Consider the following 22,093-nt stretch of genomic DNA (forward strand, 5'->3'; position numbering starts at 1 on the left):
CCCTTTATTTTCTATTGTAAAATCAGTTCTAAAGAATGCTACTTTCATATCAAAGAGGAATTGCAGTTCCGATAGCACAAACAAATCTGATCTACATTGTGGAAATATCATAAATAAATTCTAAATTCTATAATTTTACGGAAAAATCTCTGACCGAAGTTACTTGTGGAAAGGATAATCGGTGTAGCCTTTTGCTCCAACACCGTAAAAGTCGTCTCTATTGTATTGGTTCAACTCCCACCCCTTTTCCAACCTCTCCGGCAAGTCAGGGTTGGCAATGAAGGTCCTACCAAAAGCTATCAAGCTTCTGTCGTTCTGGTTAACGTGACCCTTGATGTGGTTGTAGTCCTCATGGTATGCACCAGCTCTGATAACCACACCAGTCCACTTCTCAAACGCAAAAGCATTGTCGCCAGGAACTACCCCACTCCCAATGTGCATGGACTCACGGCCATATCTTGGCTCAACCAAGTGAATGTAAGCTAACCTCTTACCTTCCTGCGCTCTCTTTTCAAGCTGTTCCAAGAGGTACCCAAACGTCTCCTCTGGGTTGTATGCAGCTCCACCCATTCCCGCAATAAGACCCCATGGAGATAATCTGATACCAGTTCTATCAGCACCAACTTCAGCCACGATGGCATCCACAATTTCCAACACAAATCGGACACGGTTCTCCACGCTACCACCGTACTGGTCAGTTCTCGTGTTGGAGGTGGATTGGATGAACTGATCTGGCAAATAACCATTGGCACCGTGGATCTCCACACCGTCGGCCCCAGCCTTGATGGCGTTGGCGGCGGCTTGTGCGTAATCCTTGACAGTTTGCTTGATCTCATCGACAGTCAAGGCTCTGAGTTCATTACCAACCTTTTTTGCAAGTTGTTTGTCTTCATCCGTGATGTAATTGGCGGAAGAAGAGACGTATGGCAAGCCACGGGCTTTCAACCCATCAGGTTTCGAAGCTCTGCCCAAGTGCCAAAGCTGGACAAAAATAAAGGACTTGTTTTCGTGCACCTTGTTAAACACCCTGTTCCACTGGGTGACTTGCTTCCCGGACCATATACCTGGAGCTAGATCATAGCCACCGGCAGCGGCGGAGATGAAAGTGGCTTCGGTGACCAACAATGTACCGACCTTGGAAGATCTCTGACCATAATACTCAACTGCAAGCTCAGTAGGCGCCTGGTCGGTATCATTCCTGTATCTGGTCAATGGAGGCAAGACAACACGGTGTTGGAGCTGATAGCGACCCACTTGGATCGGCTTGAAGAGGTTGGTGTCAGCTAAAGGTTGGATAGTCATTGTAGAAGAGGTTGATATAATAGCCTATGATTGTTAAACTACATTCTGGTTAAAGAATGGAATTGTACCGAGCATTTATAATAAATGTTGGTTGATTATTAATGGGTAAAACCCGCAATGAAATCATCAATATTGACAAGGTCAATTAGTAATCTGCTGCATAGAACATCTCAAGGAACAGCCACATATGCATATTTGGCTTGGCACAGCCGCACAGCCGCACAGGCCCTTTGAAATTTCTGTTAACGAAGAGGTTGGAAGCAAAATATGTGGCGTCCGAAGTCTGAGGTCAGACAGGACTAACGCTTCGGGGAGTGTATGTAAGATGCAGGCTTAGTAATTCATCCTGTGTTATCCCGCCATGGTACTATATAAAAATGATGACTAGCAACTCAGAGATTCTCAGCATTGATCGATACCGACGAATGTCTGAGTCGCAAAGAGTGGACTGTGCATGTATACTCAAACGCAATAACACGTGGCTGACAAATCTGAATGCAGGTAAGCCTCTTTGGGGTCACTTGGGATATTTATACGCAACAGCGTATTCAGCTATTGTGCTTGGTCTCTCGAGGGAAAATTCAACTCGGAAATTGAATAAACTGAAGGTGCATATCTGGTAGGCTGTAGTGGATACCATTAGCTAAGAGAGAACTTGAATACTCAATACGCAAGATATATGATCAAGAGGAAGGCAAGGAAGGTCTTAAATCCTTGAGGTATCTTAATATTTTCTTGTGGTTTTCAGATCCAGCTTTTTGGTCCTAAACCGGGGAATGAAGCTAACTATCAAGCGTAGATCATTGAATGTGCCATGAATTGTTCGCAATGAAATCGGCCCTGCGTTTTACAAGGGTCCGCATGCCGCGCACGTGACCCATATACATTCCATAACATACCAACCGCGTCCCATAAAAGGGTCCACCCAATATCTCAGTACACCCCACAATGGCACTAAGTGATATAATCAAACAACCCATTTCCACTACCACCATATAAAGTCATATATAAAGCTGGGGCATTTATATCACCCAATGGCAATGCAACAGCCCAATATTCCCTTTGCTACGTTGCACCTTTACCATGAATTCTAATGCCCTTTCCACTATTTGGGATACACCTCCATTGGAGACTCCAGAGAAAACATTCTCTTATATACCACTTCCACTAGTCGGTGTATTGATAAAATCAGAGACAAATTCCCTCGCTTGTATAGCCCGGAAGTGTTACTACTCGAATATTGAATTGACCTTTTGTGACCCGTTAGATTATGGTTACTTCGCCCGTATGGACAATAATGATTTATACATGAATCTCTCAGATTTTGAAGCGTTGGCAAATATTGAAACATGCTTCGGATTAGAAAGCATTTCATTTCTGGGTGGGAGGACAAGAATTACAGATTCCTCCGTGAAGCAGCGTTCACCAAAGTGTCGCCAATTGTGACTGAAGTCACGCAAGGATGAAGCGGTCTTTGATCGGGCCTGTCTACCATCTTCTCCCCTGACTCGAGAATGCGGCCGAGAAATTAGAGGAGACCTAATTAAGATACCCTCTTTTAGACATGGACACATAAAAATAAGCAACTACATAACCGCCCACCACCTACACCCGTCAAAGTAAAAATACACGTTCAAGATAAAAAAAAAAAATACTCTACGCAGACTTTTTAAGTAACTCGCCGATCTTGGTTTCCAAGGCAGCTAATCTGTCGTCCTTCTCGGCCGCGGTCTCGGTTAACTTGGCAATCTGGGCTTCTAATTTTTCGACAAGGATGGTCAACTTGTCTACGTTACCCTTCAAAGTGGTAGCACCCTTGGTGACAGGGGCAGGCGAGGCGGTAACAGGAGCAGGCGAGGCAGCCGCCAGAGCAAGGATCGGCTCGGGGGTTGCTTCAATCACAGGAGATACCTTTTCGACAACCTTGGTTTCAGTTGGAGTAGCCTTGACAGGAGATTCCACAGGAGATTCCTTCTTAGATTCCTTCTTAGATTCCACTGGAGCTGGTTTAACCTCCACTGGAGTCTCCTTCTTAATCTCCACCTCTTCCTCACCCCACTCACCCTCAGACTTTTCTTCCTCGCCGTCCAAATCCTGGGCCTTCTGTAACAAATCGTCGACCGCAGGCTTGTTCAACAAGTCGTCCACACTCTTCCCCTTGGAGAACGGAGTAGGCTCCTTGGATTGCACCGGGGAAACGGAAATCTCCTTCGCAACCTTTTTGGTCTCCACTGGTGGAGTGACCTTGACAGGCAAGCTAGACGTAGAGGGACGGAATTCCGGCTCGGAACCATCGTACAAAGATTGCATCGACAAGAGAATTGGTCCGTTAACGGTCTTACCCGCAAAGAACTCCTCCGCGGTAAGCGCAGCCTGCTTCGACGGACAGTCCGGGTAGATATCGCTCTGGAATATCTCGGCCCTTCTTGGCACCACGAACGAGATTGGTTCGATGTGAGAGTCTTGGACAGTCTTGTAGGCGCGTACAATCTCGTTTTCGCGCACATTAACCGTATATTTTGGTGCCACAGCGAAGCCCCTCTGCGCATCCGTGGACTGGTAGGCAGACAACTCAAACAAGTCGTCTTCAGCGAACTCGTAGTAGCGGATATTCCCGTCTCCCTTACCAGCCAAGAATAAAATCTTGGTCGCAGGGTCATAGACCGGCATGATCACCCCGGAGGAGGAATCGATGTTGATATAGCCTCCGATCGGCTTGCTCAAGTCGGCGGTGTCGTAGATCCCGACCTGGCGGTCGGACATTCTGGAGAACCCGGTGGTGACGACCCTGTCCTCCGCCAACCAGCAGATCCTCGACGGCTTGGCACCGCTGTGACCCGGGCCCTCAGCGATCACCTTCTGGGTCGCAAGGTCCCAGATTCTGATCGTCTTGTCTCTGCTCGTAGTCGCTAACAAGGTTCCGTTGGGGTTGAACTCGAAGCACGTGACGAGGTCCTTGTGCTGCAATGTGATTTCGTCTTTGCCCGATTCAAGGTTCCAGATCTTGACGGTGTAGTCGAGGGAGGAGGAGGCAAGGACATTTTGCGCCAATGGGTGGAATTTCACATGACCCACCTTTCTGGAGTGGCCGGTCAAGTACTTAACCGGAGCGACGTCAATCGCGTCGCCGTCTTCGTTCATGTACTTGTGGAAAGAGTAGTCCGCTGGGATCTCCCAGATGGCAATGCGGCCGTCATCGGATGAAGACACAATCATCTGTTCGTCGAACGGGTTGAAATCAACATCCAAAATGGTTGCTGTATGGCCGCGGAACAAGGAAGTCTTGTCTGGTGCCTTTCCTGTTTCCTGGACCGGAATCACCGCGAAGGCACCGCCACCGGAGCTCTCCCAGTTGACCGCAATGTACTTGGAGTTTGCCTTGATCAAGTTCGAGTCCCACGCGTTTTTCGTAATCTTCAAATTCTCGTAGCAAAGCTCCTTCTTGGAGGACTGCCCGAACACGTGGCGGAACTTGGACGCTCTGACAAATCTTCCACTAAAAAAGCGTTAGTAAACACTGACTTATGGTACTCCCGTGGAGCCTAGCCTGGATGCCAGAAAACTGAATGAAACGGCTGGGGCATTACTTCGCTTTTGGGGCCTAATTGGTTGTAACAGTTGAAAAGGGATGACACCAGACACACCAGGGTTGATAGTTGGATGGATGAGTATCGCCCAGATCCATCGATATGTCCTGGCTGGTGGACCATTGATCGACAAATTTTCGATTGCCATCTCAGGGAAATCGTCATACCATAGGACCTGTGCAATACCCTTGTGAATCCCACCTCGCAAGTAACATTTACACAACATTGCCCCTTAGATCAAACTTTCCCCTTGTAGCACTCCTTCAATTGTTGTTCAAAATCGTCTCAAAGTAATACGTACCTCATAATTGTATTGTATTCTTCTTTTTTTTGTAATGCGAGATGGTGTGGTTGTCGCGTATAGTGAAATAGCTGCCAGTTGGAAACATATAAAGTCGGTTGAGTTTCGCGAAGGCTGGGCGAATTCGGCGGTCTTATCGACGAGACGCGGTGTTCAGACGCAGCAAGAATCCAGGACTGCGACCATTTCCGGAACGTGCAGCAACACGTGCATACGACCAAGTCTAGAGGGAGCAGGGATGGGACTTTACCTGCCAATTAAGAGGATGTCGACAGAATTAATCAATGTAGCTGCAGGGTATTGGGGTGTAGACCTTTAAGCCACTGGTGGTCTAGTACAAATGATGCGACGGCCCTGGGAAGGAAGTCCATGACAAGTGCTATCAAATAAAACTATGAGGCAAGCGGCACATAGACTTTCAGTCTTCTGAAATTTACTCGACTTCACCCGGTAGAGATGCATCTGGGAGATACAGGTATACGATTGTAACGTCTTTTTCAATCGGATTATATCTGGCCAAGACCACACCTAGCTGCTTAAGAAATGTCCAGAGTTAAGGCTTCTTATCGTGACCTATTTGATTGATGGCTCGACTCACAGCATGAATCAATGTGTAAGTTGTTTCTAAGACAAACCGGAGAAGGTATACACTGATAACGCTGTGGTTCTCCTCCCACCTAACCCCGGTACAGATCCTAGATTGGGAATGTGTAGACCCATTCTATGAGATATCTATCATTGACAAACCATTGCCCTACACCGATCAATCCGCACGGTATGTGATTGCATAACTTAAGCCCTCTAGGTTAAACAGACCCACATTGGAGACACCCCTTTAGAAAAGATCTTTACATGCAACGCTACCCATTATTACATACAAGACATACGCTTATCAAATATTATAGCAAAGACTAGGAAATAAGAGTTTATAACTTCTCCTTGGAGCAGCAGCTTCCCGAAGCGGCGTTGACGGCAATTTGAACGGAATCGTCATAATATACCGACTTGTTGAACGAGTTGACCGACTGCGGAATGTCCAAGGCCGGGTTCTTTTCGAAGAAACCGAATGGAAGAATGTTGATCTGCGGCAACATATCGGTTGGCATAACCGGGAAGTCCTCAGCTCTAGGCACGTGGGTCAATGCCATCGTCGCAAAGAGCACAACATCGTCGTTACGGATGCTGTCCTGGTTCTCGAGGAAGGCGGCGACACCGGTATCCTTCTGCGACTGGTTGGTGAACTCACCGGCCGCGTACAACTCATCGTCCGCGTACTTCACGGCCCACAACTGTTGGGTGGCAAACTTGGCACGCTTAACGTTGTAGGAGTCTGGCGAACCCAAAATCATCTGGCGCGCTGGCATGTCGATCTTGTAACCCACTGGCTTCAAGGTGGTCGGGTTGATCACCAGCTCGTTGATCACTTTGAACGCGCGGTTGGTGAATGGCGATTGCTCGACAAAGCCTGGTTTCTCGACATAGCTTCTCTTGGAGATAAACCCAACGTTGAATGGATTCAAGGCCGTATTCAGCTCCATGGTCACCACATCGTCATAGACTACGGTATTCTTGTGGCCATCTATCGCTGGATCGATTCTGAAGGACAACAAGTGCTGGTGGTGCGCGGCCAACACGCCAGGAGCCACCACGGTACCCCAGTCAACGGTCTTGCCGACTTCGATCGGCATCGTGGACAAAATCCCGGTAGCACGCACCTGGACGGAGATGGCGCCTGCCTGGTCAAACACAATGTTCACCACGTATTCGTAGTTTGCCACGGTAGCCACCGTTTGCACCACAAATTCGCGTCTTCTGGCCTGCACCGAGGTCCCGGTACGGTAGTTCACGTGCTTGTAGAGCAAACCGTAGTCCTGCTCGTGCATGCACACGGAGTGGGCAATGGTGACGGGGTTACCATGCTTGTCGGTACGGACAACGTCCAAGTACTTGACTACCCCCAAGCAGTCGCAGCCAAGGGCAAGAGAATCAGCGTTGGCCCCAAACCCGCAGTCACCCAAGTCAAAAGCCTGCTTTCTATGGTACGGAGCACGTGGGTCACCGTAAGGCACGGTCATTTCCGAGAGTGCCAAGCGGTAGAGCACGGACCGGCCCTTAAAGGACACGTCGTAGATGGCAAAGCCCTCTCTGGCGTTAGGAACTACCATGAACTTCCAGCCCTGCCATTCCACGGCGTTGCCGTTGATCGAGAACGAAGGGCCCTCTGGCTGCTGATAGATTAACGGCTTCAATTCGCGAAGGGTATCCTCGCCATTGATCGACGGGAAGTACTCCACTGGCTTCAACTCTTCCCATGGGAAGGTCTCGCAGGTCTTTTCATCCAAGCCAGCTGGAAGGTAGTCCATGCGCACAAACTTGTTGGTGAACATTTCAAACACAGGGGAAAACTTTAAAGGAAGCGAGTAGTGGTTCGACTCCACATGCTTATTGGAGCCAATCAAGTACATGTAGACCTGGATCAACAAACGGTCCTCCTTGGGGTTATCCGTGCCGTAGATCCACGGCTCACATCTTACGTCGTAGCCTGTTGGAAGTTTCAACTTGGCAATTTCCGCAAGCACAATGGGATCTCTCAACGCATATTCTTCGATCTCCACCATGTCGTCTCCGAGCACTGGGCCCACCACGCCTTGAGGCATCCTCTGCTTCGTGATGACATGTCCATAGGTCAAGTTCACAATGGCCTTGTTGAATTCAGTCTGCTTGGTGTAGTAGTAGACGTAGGCACGGCGCGGAATGATTGGCAACGAACGGCCTTCCTTCTCGGCCTCCAAGTATCTCACCATTTCGGACTTTGGTGGGTCGATTCTGTCTACTTGGACAAAGTGGACGGCGTCGGAAGCCGCGTGGGCGTCCTTAACGAGCTTGGTTGCGGCCTGCAACTCCTGGGTAGTGATCTGGTCGAACGGGTGGGTCATTGCCAATAAATTCTAGACTTGCTTACACTAATAGGCAAGAAGGGAGGAAAGGCGGAAGGACCGTTTATATACAAATCTGCTATCAGCCAGTCTCAGGATGCAGGCTGCTGATAAGGTTTTGTGGGACCCAAGCGGCGCGTGTAATTCCCGAATACGGCAGGTATTTGCGGGAGGAGGGGGCCGTACACCACGAACCCCTCAGTCGGGACGTCCGAGCCGAGAAAGGGCAGGTGTATATCCGTTAGAGACTTACAGGACGGTTGTAACCCGAATCACTAGATACAGTAGAAAAAGGGGCGGGATTGCGCTGAGGTTCGATATTCAGGAGTCAGTACGCTAAATAGGGAGTGACTGCTTACTAAGGCTAGTACAACTCGATAAGATTTGGCCCACGTTCTTGGTTGAACAGGCACTACATCTGATCATCCCTAGATCTCTCCATGGGTGGGATACTAGTATATTGCTATCGCACTGGATTTCGATTCCAGGCCTAGAAGTCTTTAAGCGGGGAAGTTTAATTGCATATAGAACTACATGAGCTTCACGCATACTAGGCCAAACTAGATGAGGCTCTACTGGTTTATCAGCTGTATTAGCGGAGCTCTCAAAAGAAAAAAAGTACCGGCATCCTAACGGAGAAGAGTATGTCGGCGAACTGGATTCATGATGGTGGTATTAGGGGGAGAGAACATACTCTATCGAATCTTTAATTCCGTTGGTTCCTTTTTGACAAATTGGGGCTCTCCGCGCGGCTACCGAGGGATCAGTGACCAGTAATCAATAGGCATAGATTAGGCATGATGGTCTATCAGACTAGCTTACTATAGAAACTCTACTTTAATCAGAAAATAAGCTTTCAAGGGGTTTTGCTAGGTCTGTTTGAGTGTCTTCCTAGCAAAGCTGGAGAAAACGCCGTAGCCTCTTTAAAATATTGACGATCGGCCCGGGGGTGCTAATTATTACCACTCTCGGAAGCTTCTATGCGTTATCACCAAATTATTTTGGTGATCTGCACAGTCCGAATGGGGGATGCATTCGCTAACCCGAAATACAATGACTGGTTGAACATATATTAGCCACGTTAGTCTTAGGCAGAAACTCCGCAAAAGAGATCCTCAAACACAATATTTGGCGCCATCATTTGCTGGTGATGGTAATATATCTGGACCGAGAACTGATAAGATATCTTTAAAAGATGGCCTTGGTCATCTGGTCAGGGTTGGAGCCCTGTGGTATTTGGCAGATTGATACCCCAACTCGACTTATATAAAAACCTTAAGCTGTTATCTTTTCTCGTGCAATACCGGCACTGCCTAATTCTCTCTACACTTACACTAGCAGGCGCATACCCCTGGGCTCTGCCCAATAAGTGCGTAGTTATAGGAGCACTTAGAGTCATCTCTTCATACAGACAAACACAATCGACTAACTTCATGTCGCATATCCAAAGCAGGCGGGTCTTGGAGTACAGATGGGATAATACTTTACCGTTGGAGCGCTTATCGCGATAACATTTCCCCAGACTCTCAATAAACGCTTCAAGAGCGATCATCACGTGACATTATTTGAGAACGACTTGGGAATTTTTCACTAAATTACAATGAGCCATTAAAAGGGAGCATATTCATGTAAGCCAATAACGTTACTGGATTTAGATAAATTGACAGTTCCACCCCCTTTATCGCCTATTAGGGTCAATCGAAGGATAAAGGGTCAATTGGATGAGATGCAATCATCTTTTGTTAACATCCAGCGGTACTGCGCCCACATACTTCCGTTACCCAGCGTAAGGACTCGTCACCCATTTTGCTGGTTTTTGCACGACCCAATTCCCCACCTGCTCTCATACGTCAACAAACCCATCACTTATTCCATCACCTATTTCATCACCTATTTCATCACTTATTTCACCAATTTCATCACCCGTGTTTTCCAATTCACTCACACAGGATGCTTCACGCGATCCGCTCCTTTTTTTCGCTCCAAACGTTGGACACGCGGCTCCAGGCCCCTACGGACGCTAAACACCGTCAGAACATTGTGCAAAAGGCAACACGTTCGCGCTGGGCAACCGCCGAGTTTCGTGTCTACCTTGTTGTTTTTGCGGTTGTTGTTCCGTACATGTACCTCACCGCAATGTCGGCTTCCAACGAGACAAACCCGAACTACCCGCGCTTTGCGCATTTGCTCAAGGATGGTTGGATGTTTGGGCGCAAGGTCGATAACTCTGACCCCCAGTACCGCTTCTTCAGAGACAACTTCCCCATGCTTGGGGGTTTGTTAGTCATGCACATTGGTGTGAGGAGACTCTTCAGTGCTGTGGGCTTTACCAACCGTCTCTACTTTGATTCCACATTTGGGTTGCTCTTTCTCGTGGCGGCACACGGGTGCAACGCGGTGCGCGTGCTCCTACACTTTGCTGTCTTCTACCTAATCGGACGCACTCCGAACAAGAAGGCTTCCACGGTTCTTTTGTGGGTCTGGGGGGTTGCGACGCTCTTCATCAACGACAACTTCCGCGCTTATCCGTTTGGAAACATCGTTCCGGCGTTGGCCTTCCTCGACACCGGCTTCAAGGGCATCATCGAGCGCTGGGACGTGTTCTACAACTTCACCCTCCTTCGCTTGTTGAGCTTCAACTTCGATTACCTCGAGCGCAAGCACTACTTCTCCAACCCAAAGTCCAACGGTGAATCTTCGATTGGCCTCAGTCTCAAGGCTGCAGACAAGAAGAAGAACGACGACCTCACCAGAGCGCCGCTAGACGACAGGCAGAGGCTTGTGGCGCCGCTCTACCTTCAGGATTACGGCATCGTCAACTACCTTGCTTACCTTCTCTACACGCCGCTCTACATCGCAGGACCAATCATCACCTTCAACGATTACGTCTATCAGTCGCGCAACATGCTTCCAACAATCAACGCCAAGCGGATCGCGGTCTATGCGGCGCGTTTTGCCTTCTGTCTCTTGGTGATGGAATTCCTCCTCCATTACATGTACGTAGTGGCCGTCTCCAAGACCAAGGCCTGGGATGGTGACACGCCGTTCCAAATCTCTATGCTTGGGCTCTTCAACTTGAACATCATTTGGCTCAAGCTCTTGATCCCGTGGCGTCTCTTCCGCCTCTGGGCCATGGCCGATGGCATCGATCCCCCGGAAAACATGATCCGCTGCATGGATAACAACTACAGCGCGCTAGCCTTCTGGCGTGCTTGGCACCGCTCCTTTAACCGCTGGGTCATCCGCTACATCTACGTGCCGCTTGGTGGGTCCGGTAACCGTATTTTGACCTCTCTAACCGTGTTCTCCTTCGTTGCTATCTGGCACGACATCGAGTTGAAGATGTTGCTCTGGGGCTGGCTTGTGGTGTTGTTCATCCTCCCGGAGTTGTTTGCCACGATCTACTTCAAGCCGTATGCTAACAGGTGGTGGTTCAGACATGTGTGTGCGGTTGGCGCCGTCATCAACATCTGGATGATGATGATGGCGAACTTGTTTGGCTTCTGTCTTGGCAAGGACGGCATGGTGAAGTTGTTACAGGAAATGTTCCAGACGTTCGACGGGCTTGTGTTCTTTGCTGTAAGCTCTGCGTGTCTCTTTGTTGGCGCTCAGGTGATGTTTGAGTTGAGAGAATCAGAAAAGAGAAAGGGGATTGATGTTAGGTGTTAGGTGAGAGGGGCGAGGCCACTCAAATTTTTTTGGTCACAATTGACATCAGTGTAGTTGAGATGAATATAGAGTGCTATTTGTTTACGTAAGTGAGGCCTGGCGGACTGTTTATGCCTTGTTTTTATCCACTAACGCAGAAGCTAGCATAGCGGTCTAAGACCCTGGACATTTCAGTTAAGGCGCTGATAAATCGGTGGGTGAAAGTTGTAGCTTGGATACATACCGGCACTTGGTGCCGATTATTTAATTTATTGGGTTCGACAATTATCCGGCTGGTAATAAGGAATTTAAAGCTGAAAAATGAAGGAAACGCCAGATACCCACCACGTTTCGGCACATACAAATGCTAGCCAACAAATGTGCAGAGTGGCGCCCACCCTGTTCCCGCTATCACGCCCCTGTCGTATCCAGAATAACCACCAAAAACTCATTGCATCCCCATAAACTTGAATATAGTGAATATACCTTTCACCCGAATATTTTTCTTCGGTGCCTTTTGCCCTGGAACCACATCCGGTATTCCACTTATTACCGCATTCGGCAGCTCATCGCGCTGCAGCAAAAGAAAAAATATTTCTCTATGCACAAATTTTTCATGCCCTACAACCTTAAGCCGATAAACAAGCTCTTTTCTCTCATACACACGTACCATGGTTAAAGACACCAAGAGATCGGTCCTGAAGAGATCCCGTGATGCGGATTCGCCTAAGATTTCCAAAAAAGTCAAGCAGGCGCCAGAGTCCTCTGACGAGGATGTGGAGCTCCAGAATGCCGAGTTGGTGAACGAATTGGACGACGAGTTCGAGGAGATTGCCGAGTTGCTCGACGGTGACGTGAAAGACCCAGAAACCAAGCGTAGCAAGAAGCAACAGGTTCGGGAAATCACCGCGGAGGACGAGTTGGCAACCAACCAGATCGCCACCAAGCCGACCGAAGACACGTCCATCACAACCTCCGAGCTCTTCACAGACTTGGAGTTGTCTGAAAACACCTTAAAGGCGGTCCAGGAGATGGGGTTCTCCAAGATGACCGAGGTCCAGGCTAAGACCATCCCGCCGCTTATGGCTGGTAAGGATGTGTTGGGTGCTGCCAAGACCGGCTCTGGTAAGACGTTGGCATTTTTGATCCCCGCGATTGAGATGTTGTACTCCTTGAGATTTAAGCCAAGAAACGGGACTGGTGTGGTGGTCATCACCCCGACCAGAGAGTTGGCGTTGCAGATTTTCGGTGTGGCCAGGGAGTTGATGGCGCACCACTCGCAGACCTTTGGGATTGTCATCGGCGGTGCCAACAGAAGAGCCGAGGCTGAGAAGTTGGCCAAGGGGGTCAACTTGTTGATTGCAACCCCAGGGAGATTCTTGGATCATTTGCAGAACACCCCAGGCTTTGTCTACAAGAACATGAAGGCGCTCATCATCGACGAGGCCGACAGAATCTTAGAGATTGGGTTCGAAGACGAAATGAAGCAGATCATCCGCATTTTACCGAAGGAAAACAGACAGACCATGTTGTTCTCGGCCACTCAGACCACCAAGGTTGAGGATTTGGCCAGAATCTCCTTGAGACCGGGTCCGTTATACATCAACGTCCACAGCGCGCAGGACACCTCTACCGCCGACGGCTTAGAACAGGGCTACGTGGTTTGTGAGTCTGACAAGCGTTTTTTGTTGTTGTTCTCCTTTTTGAAGCGCAATGTGAAGAAAAAGATCATTGTGTTTCTCTCATCCTGTAACTGTGTCAAGTATTTCGGTGAGTTGTTAAACTACATCGATCTCCCGGTGCTAGACTTGCACGGCAAGCAAAAGCAGACCAAGAGAACCAACACGTTCTTCGAGTTCTGTAACGCCAAGTCGGGGATCTTGGTGTGCACTGACGTCGCCGCCAGAGGCTTGGACATTCCTGCGGTTGACTGGATCGTTCAGTTCGATCCACCTGATGATCCAAGAGATTACATCCACAGAGTCGGGAGAACCGCCAGAGGCAGTGCCGGGAAGGGAAAGTCGTTGATGTTCTTGACCCCATCCGAGTTGGGTTTCTTGAGGTACTTGAAGGCTGCCAAGGTGCCTTTGAACGAGTTCGAGTTCCCAACTTCCAAGATTGCCAACGTGCTGTCCCAGTTGGAAAAGTTGATAGCCTCGAACTATCACTTGCACTCCTCCGCCAAGGACGGCTATAGATCGTACTTGCAGGCATACTCTTCGCACCACTTGAAGACGGTGTACGCAATTGACAAGTTGGATTTGGTCAAGGTGGCCAAGTCCTTCGGGTTCAAGGTGCCACCTAAGGTGAACATTACCATTGGTGCCAGTGGCAAGACCGCTGAAAAGCAGCAGCAGAAGAGAAAGAACACCAGAAAGCAGCAGTAGGCTGCAATGTACATTATAATATAGCGCGTGCGACTCTTGAGGTCAGGTTAAATGAGTAGAACTGTTTGCGACGCATGGGGTCAGGACAATGCTAACTTGTGTGACAACAGCCCGGGCTGAGACGGCAAAATACCATGCTCAATGCAAGAGCCGTAGACTGGAATCTAACTGAGCTATAGTAGTGAATTCAAGCTCTTTTAAGGAATATCATGGATACGCTTACAGATATAGAGTAACATCTGATGAGTTGTTACATGACCACGGAGGGCTCTTTCTTTAACCTTAACCGCGGTTTGGCCGCTCAAAAATCTAGTGAGCTCTGGCTCCCTCGTTTAGAACTAACTCCAGCTCCAACAGACACTCGCCGGTGTAACATATACCGGCGAGTGTCTGTTTGGCCCGTTTCCCCGCATACGTGTGTGATAGGGAGTAGAGATGGCCGCGAGTGTCAACAATCTATCAATATCTCTACACCAAGGTCAAACTTGAAACGCCAACATACATTAGTTCCTATCTATACATACATAGGTAACACACCGATCTACTCAGCTGAATTAGAGCCTGTACCGGTACAACGGACTTTTATCGCCCATGTCGAAGATTTCTTCTCTGGTATAGCCGTCCCATTTACCGTCTTGGAGCTCCTTCTCACGCTTGGCATTAATCTTGCGGTAAGCCGTCACCAAAACCGTTAGACCACAGAGCCCCAACGAGATGAAACCTAGCTCCATACTGTGGCCCAAAATAAACCGTGGTTTGTCTTGCGCTCTATAGATGTTGGAGGCAAAAGCACCGCCGAAGTTACCGATGCCGATATGAAAGGCCATCCCCACAGCTCTTTTGTAGGAACCTGCCAAGTTATTTGCGTTCCAAGAAATGACACCCGGGAAAGCAGGATACACCCCAAGCGCGATCAAATAACTGCCACCATAAATAACACCAGGCTTAACCTTAGGGTCTGTGCCCACACACATACTGTAGCCCACTACCAAGAACAAAAGATTCACCAAGATGAATGGTGAACGGAGCCCTACCCGATCGGAAAACCATGCCTGAGTCACACTGGCGATGGATGCGGCAATGTAGATTGGCACTGTCATCAACTGGGCCTTGGCAGAGGTATAGCCCAAATTCAAGATAATCGTTGGCAAGAAAAGCGAGATACCGTACAAAGGAACGACGACTGAGTAATAAACTATCAAATGAAGCCAGCACTGCCAATCACTCAAGACCTGCTTGAGAGATTGCCACGGCGTTAGTTTCTTTTCCACTAATGGAACGCGGGAGCCCGCGTCCGAATACTGAATCATGCGAGACTCAATAGCCTCTCCGCCTGGAGCCTTGTTGCTATCGTTGGCCAAACGCCAAAGCACAAACTCACGTTCCTCCGGGGTCAAGAAAGAAGCGGTTTCGGGGAAATCCTGCAAGCCCCAGAAACTTCCAAAAGCAACCAAGACAGTCAATATGCCTTCCAAGATGAAAATCCACCTCCACCCCTCAAGACCGGCAACGCCATCCATCTTGGAAATCCCAAACGCTAAAAGCCCTGAGAAAGCCCCGGCAACGGAGGCAGCACTGAAGAACATGGCCTGTCTGAATTGAATTTCACCCTTGCAGTACCACATGGTTAAAATATACGCCACTCCCGGAAACAACCCGGCTTCGGCCACCCCTAAGAATAGCCTACAGGCGAACAAGCCGGCAAAGTTGTGAACAATCCCCATGAGTGTCATCACGACGCCCCAGGCAATCATGATGGTCGGAATCCAGATACTAGGCCTCAACAACTTCAAGCACATGTTTGAAGGTACTTCGAAAAGCGAGTATGTAATGAAAAAAATGGTGAGGCACAAGTTGTACTGGTTGTTGGACAAGCCCAAATCTTCAACCAAACCTTCAATCTTTGCATTTCCAATGTTCCCTCTGTCCAAGAAGGAAAGCAAGTATAAAACCGCGAGCATCGGCAACAAGTGCATATCCATCTTGCGGAGGACCTTCTTCTCGTCGATGTTGGGGAAGCGTTCTTGCGCCGTCATGCCGTCATACGACGTTACAGCTTCAAGAGGGTTCTTGGGTTCATTGGAGTAAGCATCCGGGTCTGGTGACGAGGAAACCTCGTATGACGGCTGGATTTTATCGGCCGACATTGCACTGAATTGATTAGGTAGTGTTTATTTAAGATGCAACTGGATATTTCTGTATGGATGTTGCAAAGCCACAGAAATCTATATGGGATCAGAGGTTTATATACTTTGGGTCATTCCTAGATCAAGGCGCCTTGGTTGTGGGAACGACCCGGGGTATCATTCACTATCCGTGTTCCCCTCCTTATACAAGGTACTTTAGCAACGCGCCATACCTTATCGTGAATTCGAATTCGGGATCTTTGGGTGTCGCTTGATGACTCCCCTTGGAGCAAGCCGGGTCCATAGCTTCCCCCACAAACCTGAAGCTCGAGCGCAGAGCTTTATCGTCCTGGATTAGGGTATCTCCGTACAGCTGTGACCTCCTTGGCTATTACATGCGGTGGCGCCTGCATCCTGCTTATCTGTTACGGCGTTTAGGCTGCCTTCTCAGGCGGCCTAAAGAGTCTTTCGCTGCAAAACGCAGTCCCTTTACGGATACGGATAGCCGCTGTGCGGGGTGCGTCACATTGTCGATCTGTCTCACCTATAAACTGTAGGAGAATTGCTGCCCCGCAGTAACCTGCAGCAAGTGAGGGTATAAGAACACCTAGTTACGTGCGTACTCCGTAAAAGGCTCAAATTACCCCAGGGTCATTTTGCTTGGCACGGGAGGTTCAGGCAGTTCTCCGAAAACCCTAATATTTGGGCCGTCTTTTTGAGGCTGGAATCTGACAGGAAGCGAACGTCAGACTTGGAGTCATATATCAATAACGCGTCTGTATTTCCTCAAAGCTGATCGTTTAAATTACGTGTGCTGTTACAAGTGATACCGTGAACCGTGTGGTTCACCATTTGCCAAAAGGCTGGCCTCAGGGGGGCTCTTGTAATGCGGTGCACCCTTGAATACCTTAAAGTTACCGCGCCTATAACCGAACGGGAATACCCGGTAGCAAAATGCCACCGAGTAATTATGTGCTTTGCAAAAACAATCGTAGTTGTTACCACTGAGGCGTGTTATATATTTGCTTAATTGATTGTAACGTATGACAAGTGCTTGTTCCTCCCTCACCTTCGATGATAGGGCCGATCTTTGAACTCAAGGCGAATATATAAGTTTAATTAGAATTGGCGTTAGAACCATACGGCCCGAGGCTGAGACGTATAGCACAACCTAAAAACCCTGGACAAACTATGGATTGATCATTCATCAAGTTAGTATCATTTTTGGATATCTAGTTCAATTTCGCTCCGTTGGAAATTAGTAAGCTGCGTGATGCAGATCATGCCATCATCCTCAAGTTCCATGTAACTGTAACTGTAGATTAGAGTTGGTGCGAGTATCGGCCTTTCGGGACAATGTCGGGCCGGGTTTACTCCCCAACAGCATTCCATCGGCAAAAGCATTTCTAATCGGGAAACTTCCCAGTCTTTAGTGATTGTACTCTTAATCTCATTCATCCCGGTCGCTAGTCCTTACAGTATACCGCGCCCTCTTATGTACTGTAGTCGTAGAGATTTCTTTTTATCTCATGCGCCTTCTGGTACTTCCACCCACTTTGAACTATTATAATATTAATTTAATTGATGCTAATGCCTGCTATTGCTTATGCACTTTCTTATACTCTCCCGGCGTCTGGAGTGCCCCATTGACCCCCCATAGTCCCCGGCGTCTCTTCTTCGCCATTGCCTCCAACCGCTTGTACCGCTCCTCTTGCCCGTCAAACTCTGCCGATGTCTTACCCTCATACACCACACCGATACCGTTTTTAATCATCTCCGCGCTGACGTCCTTCCAGCCGGTGTATCGCAACACCCAGCACTTTGCAACCACACGCTGGTACTGATCTATGGACAACGGTTTGATTCGCACACGTCTTCCCATGAGGTAGCTGCGCAACCAGATCAACGCTTCCTCTGAGAACGGCTGGGCCGGGTTTCCCCAGTGTGCCCTCTCGGGAGCATCCACGCCACATAGCCGGACGCTAAGGGTCTCTTTGCCGTAGCCTCGCTTGTTAATGGGCGGCGTGGCGCGCAACCAGCCCCAGCCTGTGAGGAACCCGCCAGGGGTGTGATAAAACCGGAAGTTGTCACCGTCCCCTACGGAAGTAACCTTTCCAAAAAGCGTCTTTTTATGGAGATATTGCGGTGGGATTTGGATCGCCTGCGGAATCCGTCTGAGTTTGGACACGACCCTTGCGCCGAGGAAAAGCGAGGCCGCGATCCCGGTGCTAAGGACTATTACCGAGGGGCTAAATATGCTAGGTGACTCTGATTTAGCCATGAATGAGTGATAGCAATGGTGTGTTAGCGGTGGTGAAGAATAAAGACGGTTGTGGGTTGATTTATTTGTCTGTTCTCCAGCTTTCGTCGTGTATTTTTCAGTGTCTGCAGGTCGCGTACAAGAAGTCTGGCGTGCATGGAACGCGATTTCAAAGCAGCTATACTTTGTAATGCAGTTAGAGGTAAAAATACACGCCACACATTTCAAGATTGGATATAGCCTTTTTGCCTCTAGAAAACCAGTAAGGGGAAACCCAGTCAAATTATTAATGATTTACAGTGAAGTATCGTTAAGTTGCAATATTTGGTGTTATCTGATATTGATTGAAGATATGGCCGTTAACACTTTTGCATCTTTTTGCTAACATTATACATGAAGTACTACCAAAAAAACGGTTGGAGTTTTCTCTCGGCTATATATAAGCCGGTACTTGGAAAAATCTCTGTTTAACCGGTGACTAGTCGCAAACGTCCGTCTGTAATGAAACAAGGATGGAAGTTGACGTGTAGGCACTGGTAATTCCGCTGATATCTGACTAAGCACCCATGGGGGGTTTATAGAGGAGTATACCACAAGTATATAAATCTTTGTGCATTTCCCTGGGGTCATCAAAATTTTGAAGTAAAAGGATTTGTACGGCCTGCTCTGGTAACACCACACAAACATAGTCTTGAGCGAATCCATCAGCCTTCTGGATAATATCTAGCAATTTCATACAACCTTATGCGTATCTTTGCGTTAGCAACACATTGGAAACATAACCAGTTCAAGTCTAACAGCCTTTGCGACCCACCATATACTCCTTAAGCATGCGCATGTCAAGCTTGAGGTCAAACACGTTATTCTTGATTTCTGTAACATCTGATGCATTACCACCGCTAATTACCACTCCCACAGCTTGCTTGAACCCTTGAAGCTCCTTCCTAATCTCGTGAAGCTCTCCTCTGACATCCCCCCTAATCTTCTCATAATCCTGTTGGGCCCGGTTTAGCTCATTCACAAGCCGGGCATTCGCGTCATTTGTCTCCTTCACCGCCTGTATCAAGCTAAAGGGTACATCTACTGAGCGATCGTGAACTTTGCTTTGCCTTTTAGCGCTGTCCGGAACCATCTGTATTCTTTGTCTCCTCTTTTGGTGGGTCTTGGTGGCAAAGGCATCATTAGAGCTAATATTAGGCATAGCAAAAGACACGCCCAACCGTTGTCGAAGGCCCTGAGGCGTTGCATGTACTTGGGGTCTTTCGCGAGAGACATTCAGCATATCCAGAGAATCAAATAAGGTGAGCGAACTCTCACTGACCATAGAAATATCCTCAATGTGTTCCTGAATCTCGACAGGCTCAATTCTGGGGTATGATGACTGGATAGGCGAGCTCAGTGGGGAAATGCACTTGACCAAGGCACATTCGCGCAAAGCCGAGAAGCTGATATGAATCTTGCTTTGGTCGGGAAGCACAAAGTACTTCCGGCTGGAATCACTGCGAGAAACACGTGGTTTGATATTGTGGCGGTCTAAAATACCTTTCACGAATTTGATGCCATCGGCAAGCACTGGAAAGGTGCGGCCGTTCATCTTGTCGAGTACGGGTATGTAATCGGTAGGGGGATCTGGGATCATTGGGATTTTAAGTACGATATAGTGGTGGTAAAATCAAACTGGGCGGTCTGCAAAAGACAAATATCGAAAAGTATTGAGTAGGAAATTTGCAGGTTTGAATAGAAGCAAAACGATGTCAATACAAGGGTTCTGTTTTGCTCCATGCATGAGCCGCTCTGGTGTACCAAAGTAAGCGGCAGGACATTCTCAATATGGCTTGACAAGGCGGTTATTCCCCTGGGAACAAAGTCTGGGGCTGGCACAGGGAGCTCCAGCCAAATAAACGGAAGCTGCTCGTTTCTGTGCACTAATCCCAAGGTATTATCCGTGGCATGAAGTCGGGTGCTTTGCTTTAGGGAATCAAAACTCACCAAATCCTTATATAGCTTCATGACTGAAGGGTGTACTTTTCAGAGTCGATTGACCCTGTATCAGTGTATTCGTTCGACCCATGAAAAGAAAAATATGTCAACATTATTCTTACAGACTTTTCTGTTTGGAAGCACCTTTGAATTAGCATACCAATTATTGCAGCTTTAAACCGATATGCCGATATTTCTGCACTCTCTATACAACAGCTGCCTCACATTCATACGGCCTAACTGCTTGGAGCCCTTTATCGTTGCGGGCTCATCATAACCCCTGGGTACGCGGCGCGCGTGAATATTTTCACTTGCCGCACTCGCGTCATGCATAGTGACTTTATGAAGGATAACCTTGGAGGTTATGCCTTGTCACGTGCTCTGTCAGCCTCCACAGCTCAGAGAGTTTGCTACCTCATACTAGGCACAAATCTCTGGCTAACGGTGAATAGACGTCTACCGTTACCAATCGTTTTTTTGTGTTCCTTGAGCATAACATGGAACGAAAGAACGAGTTTTACTATCTTGTACTGCTCTCTGAATGTCAACTAACGGTTGGATCCTGCATTAATCTTTTCTCTCTTGCCGACATAACTTTTTCATGTACGTACTGCGGCGGTAACCCTCAAGGTGCTCTTCCAGATGCAAAACGAGACACACCAGAAACGAGGTAAGCACAGTTATTCGCCTTAGAACTGAGTAACCACTCCTGTTTTATCAGTAATACTTCCTCGTAGGTGATAACCTTTCGTGACACTCACACGATAACCTTTCTGCCCTAGCTTCTCCGGCGAGACCTCTGCATACACTTCATCTAGCCCCGAGCCACCCCCTTATACCCAATCGTTCTACTGCAAAATTCTGTACCATGCCCTCCACAGTTGCTGCCCTCAACGAATTCGTAAAGAGAGAGGCCTGTGCCACCTCTAATGACTTTTCCGGGGACCACTGGGGTGCGAGAATCTCCGCCATCTTTGCGATTCTCGTTACATCGGCTATCGGAGCCTTTCTCCCGATCCTTTGCTCCAAGTACTCCTTCATCAGATTACCCCCATGGGTCTTTTTCATTACTAAATTCTTCGGTTCAGGCGTTATCATAGCCACAGCTTTCATCCACTTGTTGAGCCCCGCGAATGAAGCATTGAGCACCGAGTGTCTTGGTGACGCCCTCACAGGCTACCCCTGGGCCTTCGCCATCGCCTTGATGACGTTGTTTGTGCTCTTCTTTGCGGAGTTGATGGTGTACCGTTTTGTCGAAAACAAATTGGGCGAGCATTCCCATTCGCATTTTGGCGAGACGGATGTCTACACCAAAGATGCTGAAAAAGACTGTGAGACCAAATCCCACAGCGAAGCCATTCAACATTCTCATGAAACCACACAGCATATTCATGGGACGACACTGCCTTCTCACGAGGCCATTAAGTACCCAAGTCACTTTTCGCATGCCTCACACCACCAAGACCCTGAAGTTGTTGGTACCCCTGCTGCTGATGCTGAAAGAGAGAGCTATTACGGCCACTTGGTTTCCGTGTTTGTTCTTGAATTTGGTATCATCTTCCACTC

The 22,093-nt window shown here is 48.3% G+C and overlaps 10 protein-coding genes across 10 annotated transcripts; 3 read left to right on the top strand and 7 right to left on the bottom strand.

The window, feature by feature from the left end:
• Positions 1-140: 140 nt before the first annotated feature.
• On the bottom strand, positions 141-1,359 carry BABINDRAFT_163602 (alkene reductase). Its single transcript, XM_019130000.1, has one exon. It carries the CDS (start codon positions 1,300-1,302, stop codon positions 160-162), a length of 1,143 nt encoding a protein of 380 aa, XP_018982672.1. The 5' UTR covers positions 1,303-1,359; the 3' UTR covers positions 141-159.
• A 1,584-nt stretch (positions 1,360-2,943) lies between these two features.
• On the bottom strand, positions 2,944-4,800 carry CRN1 (Crn1p; the record flags this gene model as incomplete). The annotated part of the gene is made up of 1 exon (XM_019130001.1): positions 2,944-4,800. A coding segment is annotated over one exon (1,842 nt), but the record flags the coding sequence as incomplete, so codon positions are not given.
• Positions 4,801-6,116: 1,316 nt separating this feature from the next.
• BABINDRAFT_41805 (uncharacterized protein) lies at positions 6,117-8,126 on the bottom strand (the record flags this gene model as incomplete). The annotated part of the gene is made up of 1 exon (XM_019132045.1): positions 6,117-8,126. One exon carries the CDS (start codon positions 8,124-8,126, stop codon positions 6,117-6,119), a length of 2,010 nt encoding a protein of 669 aa, XP_018982674.1.
• Positions 8,127-8,422: 296 nt separating this feature from the next.
• BABINDRAFT_163604 (uncharacterized protein) lies at positions 8,423-8,763 on the bottom strand. Its single transcript, XM_019130002.1, has one exon. The coding sequence runs from the start codon at positions 8,673-8,675 to the stop codon at positions 8,463-8,465; it is 213 nt and encodes a 70-aa protein (XP_018982675.1). The 5' UTR covers positions 8,676-8,763; the 3' UTR covers positions 8,423-8,462.
• Positions 8,764-9,862: 1,099 nt separating this feature from the next.
• GUP1 (O-acyltransferase) lies at positions 9,863-12,010 on the top strand. The gene has a single exon (XM_019130003.1). The coding sequence runs from the start codon at positions 10,077-10,079 to the stop codon at positions 11,793-11,795; it is 1,719 nt and encodes a 572-aa protein (XP_018982676.1). The 5' UTR covers positions 9,863-10,076; the 3' UTR covers positions 11,796-12,010.
• A 399-nt stretch (positions 12,011-12,409) lies between these two features.
• On the top strand, positions 12,410-14,380 carry HAS1 (ATP-dependent RNA helicase). Its single transcript, XM_019126667.1, has one exon. It carries the CDS (start codon positions 12,446-12,448, stop codon positions 14,159-14,161), a length of 1,716 nt encoding a protein of 571 aa, XP_018982677.1. The 5' UTR covers positions 12,410-12,445; the 3' UTR covers positions 14,162-14,380.
• A 271-nt stretch (positions 14,381-14,651) lies between these two features.
• On the bottom strand, positions 14,652-16,705 carry BABINDRAFT_163606 (uncharacterized protein). Its single transcript, XM_019130004.1, has one exon. It carries the CDS (start codon positions 16,306-16,308, stop codon positions 14,716-14,718), a length of 1,593 nt encoding a protein of 530 aa, XP_018982678.1. The 5' UTR covers positions 16,309-16,705; the 3' UTR covers positions 14,652-14,715.
• Positions 16,706-17,772: 1,067 nt separating this feature from the next.
• BABINDRAFT_163609 (uncharacterized protein) lies at positions 17,773-18,792 on the bottom strand. Its single transcript, XM_019130005.1, has one exon. The coding sequence runs from the start codon at positions 18,566-18,568 to the stop codon at positions 17,885-17,887; it is 684 nt and encodes a 227-aa protein (XP_018982679.1). The 5' UTR covers positions 18,569-18,792; the 3' UTR covers positions 17,773-17,884.
• A 548-nt stretch (positions 18,793-19,340) lies between these two features.
• On the bottom strand, positions 19,341-20,186 carry BABINDRAFT_169223 (uncharacterized protein; the record flags this gene model as incomplete). The annotated part of the gene is made up of 1 exon (XM_019130639.1): positions 19,341-20,186. One exon carries the CDS (start codon positions 20,184-20,186, stop codon positions 19,341-19,343), a length of 846 nt encoding a protein of 281 aa, XP_018982680.1.
• Positions 20,187-21,431: 1,245 nt separating this feature from the next.
• Positions 21,432-22,091, top strand: BABINDRAFT_25613 (ZIP family transporter; the record flags this gene model as incomplete). Its single annotated transcript, XM_019131363.1, has 1 exon — positions 21,432-22,091. A coding segment is annotated over one exon (660 nt), but the record flags the coding sequence as incomplete, so codon positions are not given.
• Positions 22,092-22,093: the final 2 nt, after the last annotated feature.

Source organism: Babjeviella inositovora (assembly GCF_001661335.1).
Source record: "Babjeviella inositovora NRRL Y-12698 unplaced genomic scaffold BABINscaffold_16, whole genome shotgun sequence".
In the NCBI taxonomy this organism is placed as follows: Eukaryota; Fungi; Ascomycota; class Pichiomycetes; order Serinales; genus Babjeviella; species Babjeviella inositovora.

Coding starts and splice junctions, on each gene's coding strand:
- BABINDRAFT_163602 (XM_019130000.1), bottom strand. CDS start 1,302: ATGACTATCCAACCTTTAGCTGACACCAACCTCTTCAAGCCGATCCAA.
- BABINDRAFT_163604 (XM_019130002.1), bottom strand. CDS start 8,675: ATGCGTGAAGCTCATGTAGTTCTATATGCAATTAAACTTCCCCGCTTA.
- GUP1 (XM_019130003.1), top strand. CDS start 10,077: ATGCTTCACGCGATCCGCTCCTTTTTTTCGCTCCAAACGTTGGACACG.
- HAS1 (XM_019126667.1), top strand. CDS start 12,446: ATGGTTAAAGACACCAAGAGATCGGTCCTGAAGAGATCCCGTGATGCG.
- BABINDRAFT_163606 (XM_019130004.1), bottom strand. CDS start 16,308: ATGTCGGCCGATAAAATCCAGCCGTCATACGAGGTTTCCTCGTCACCA.
- BABINDRAFT_163609 (XM_019130005.1), bottom strand. CDS start 18,568: ATGGCTAAATCAGAGTCACCTAGCATATTTAGCCCCTCGGTAATAGTC.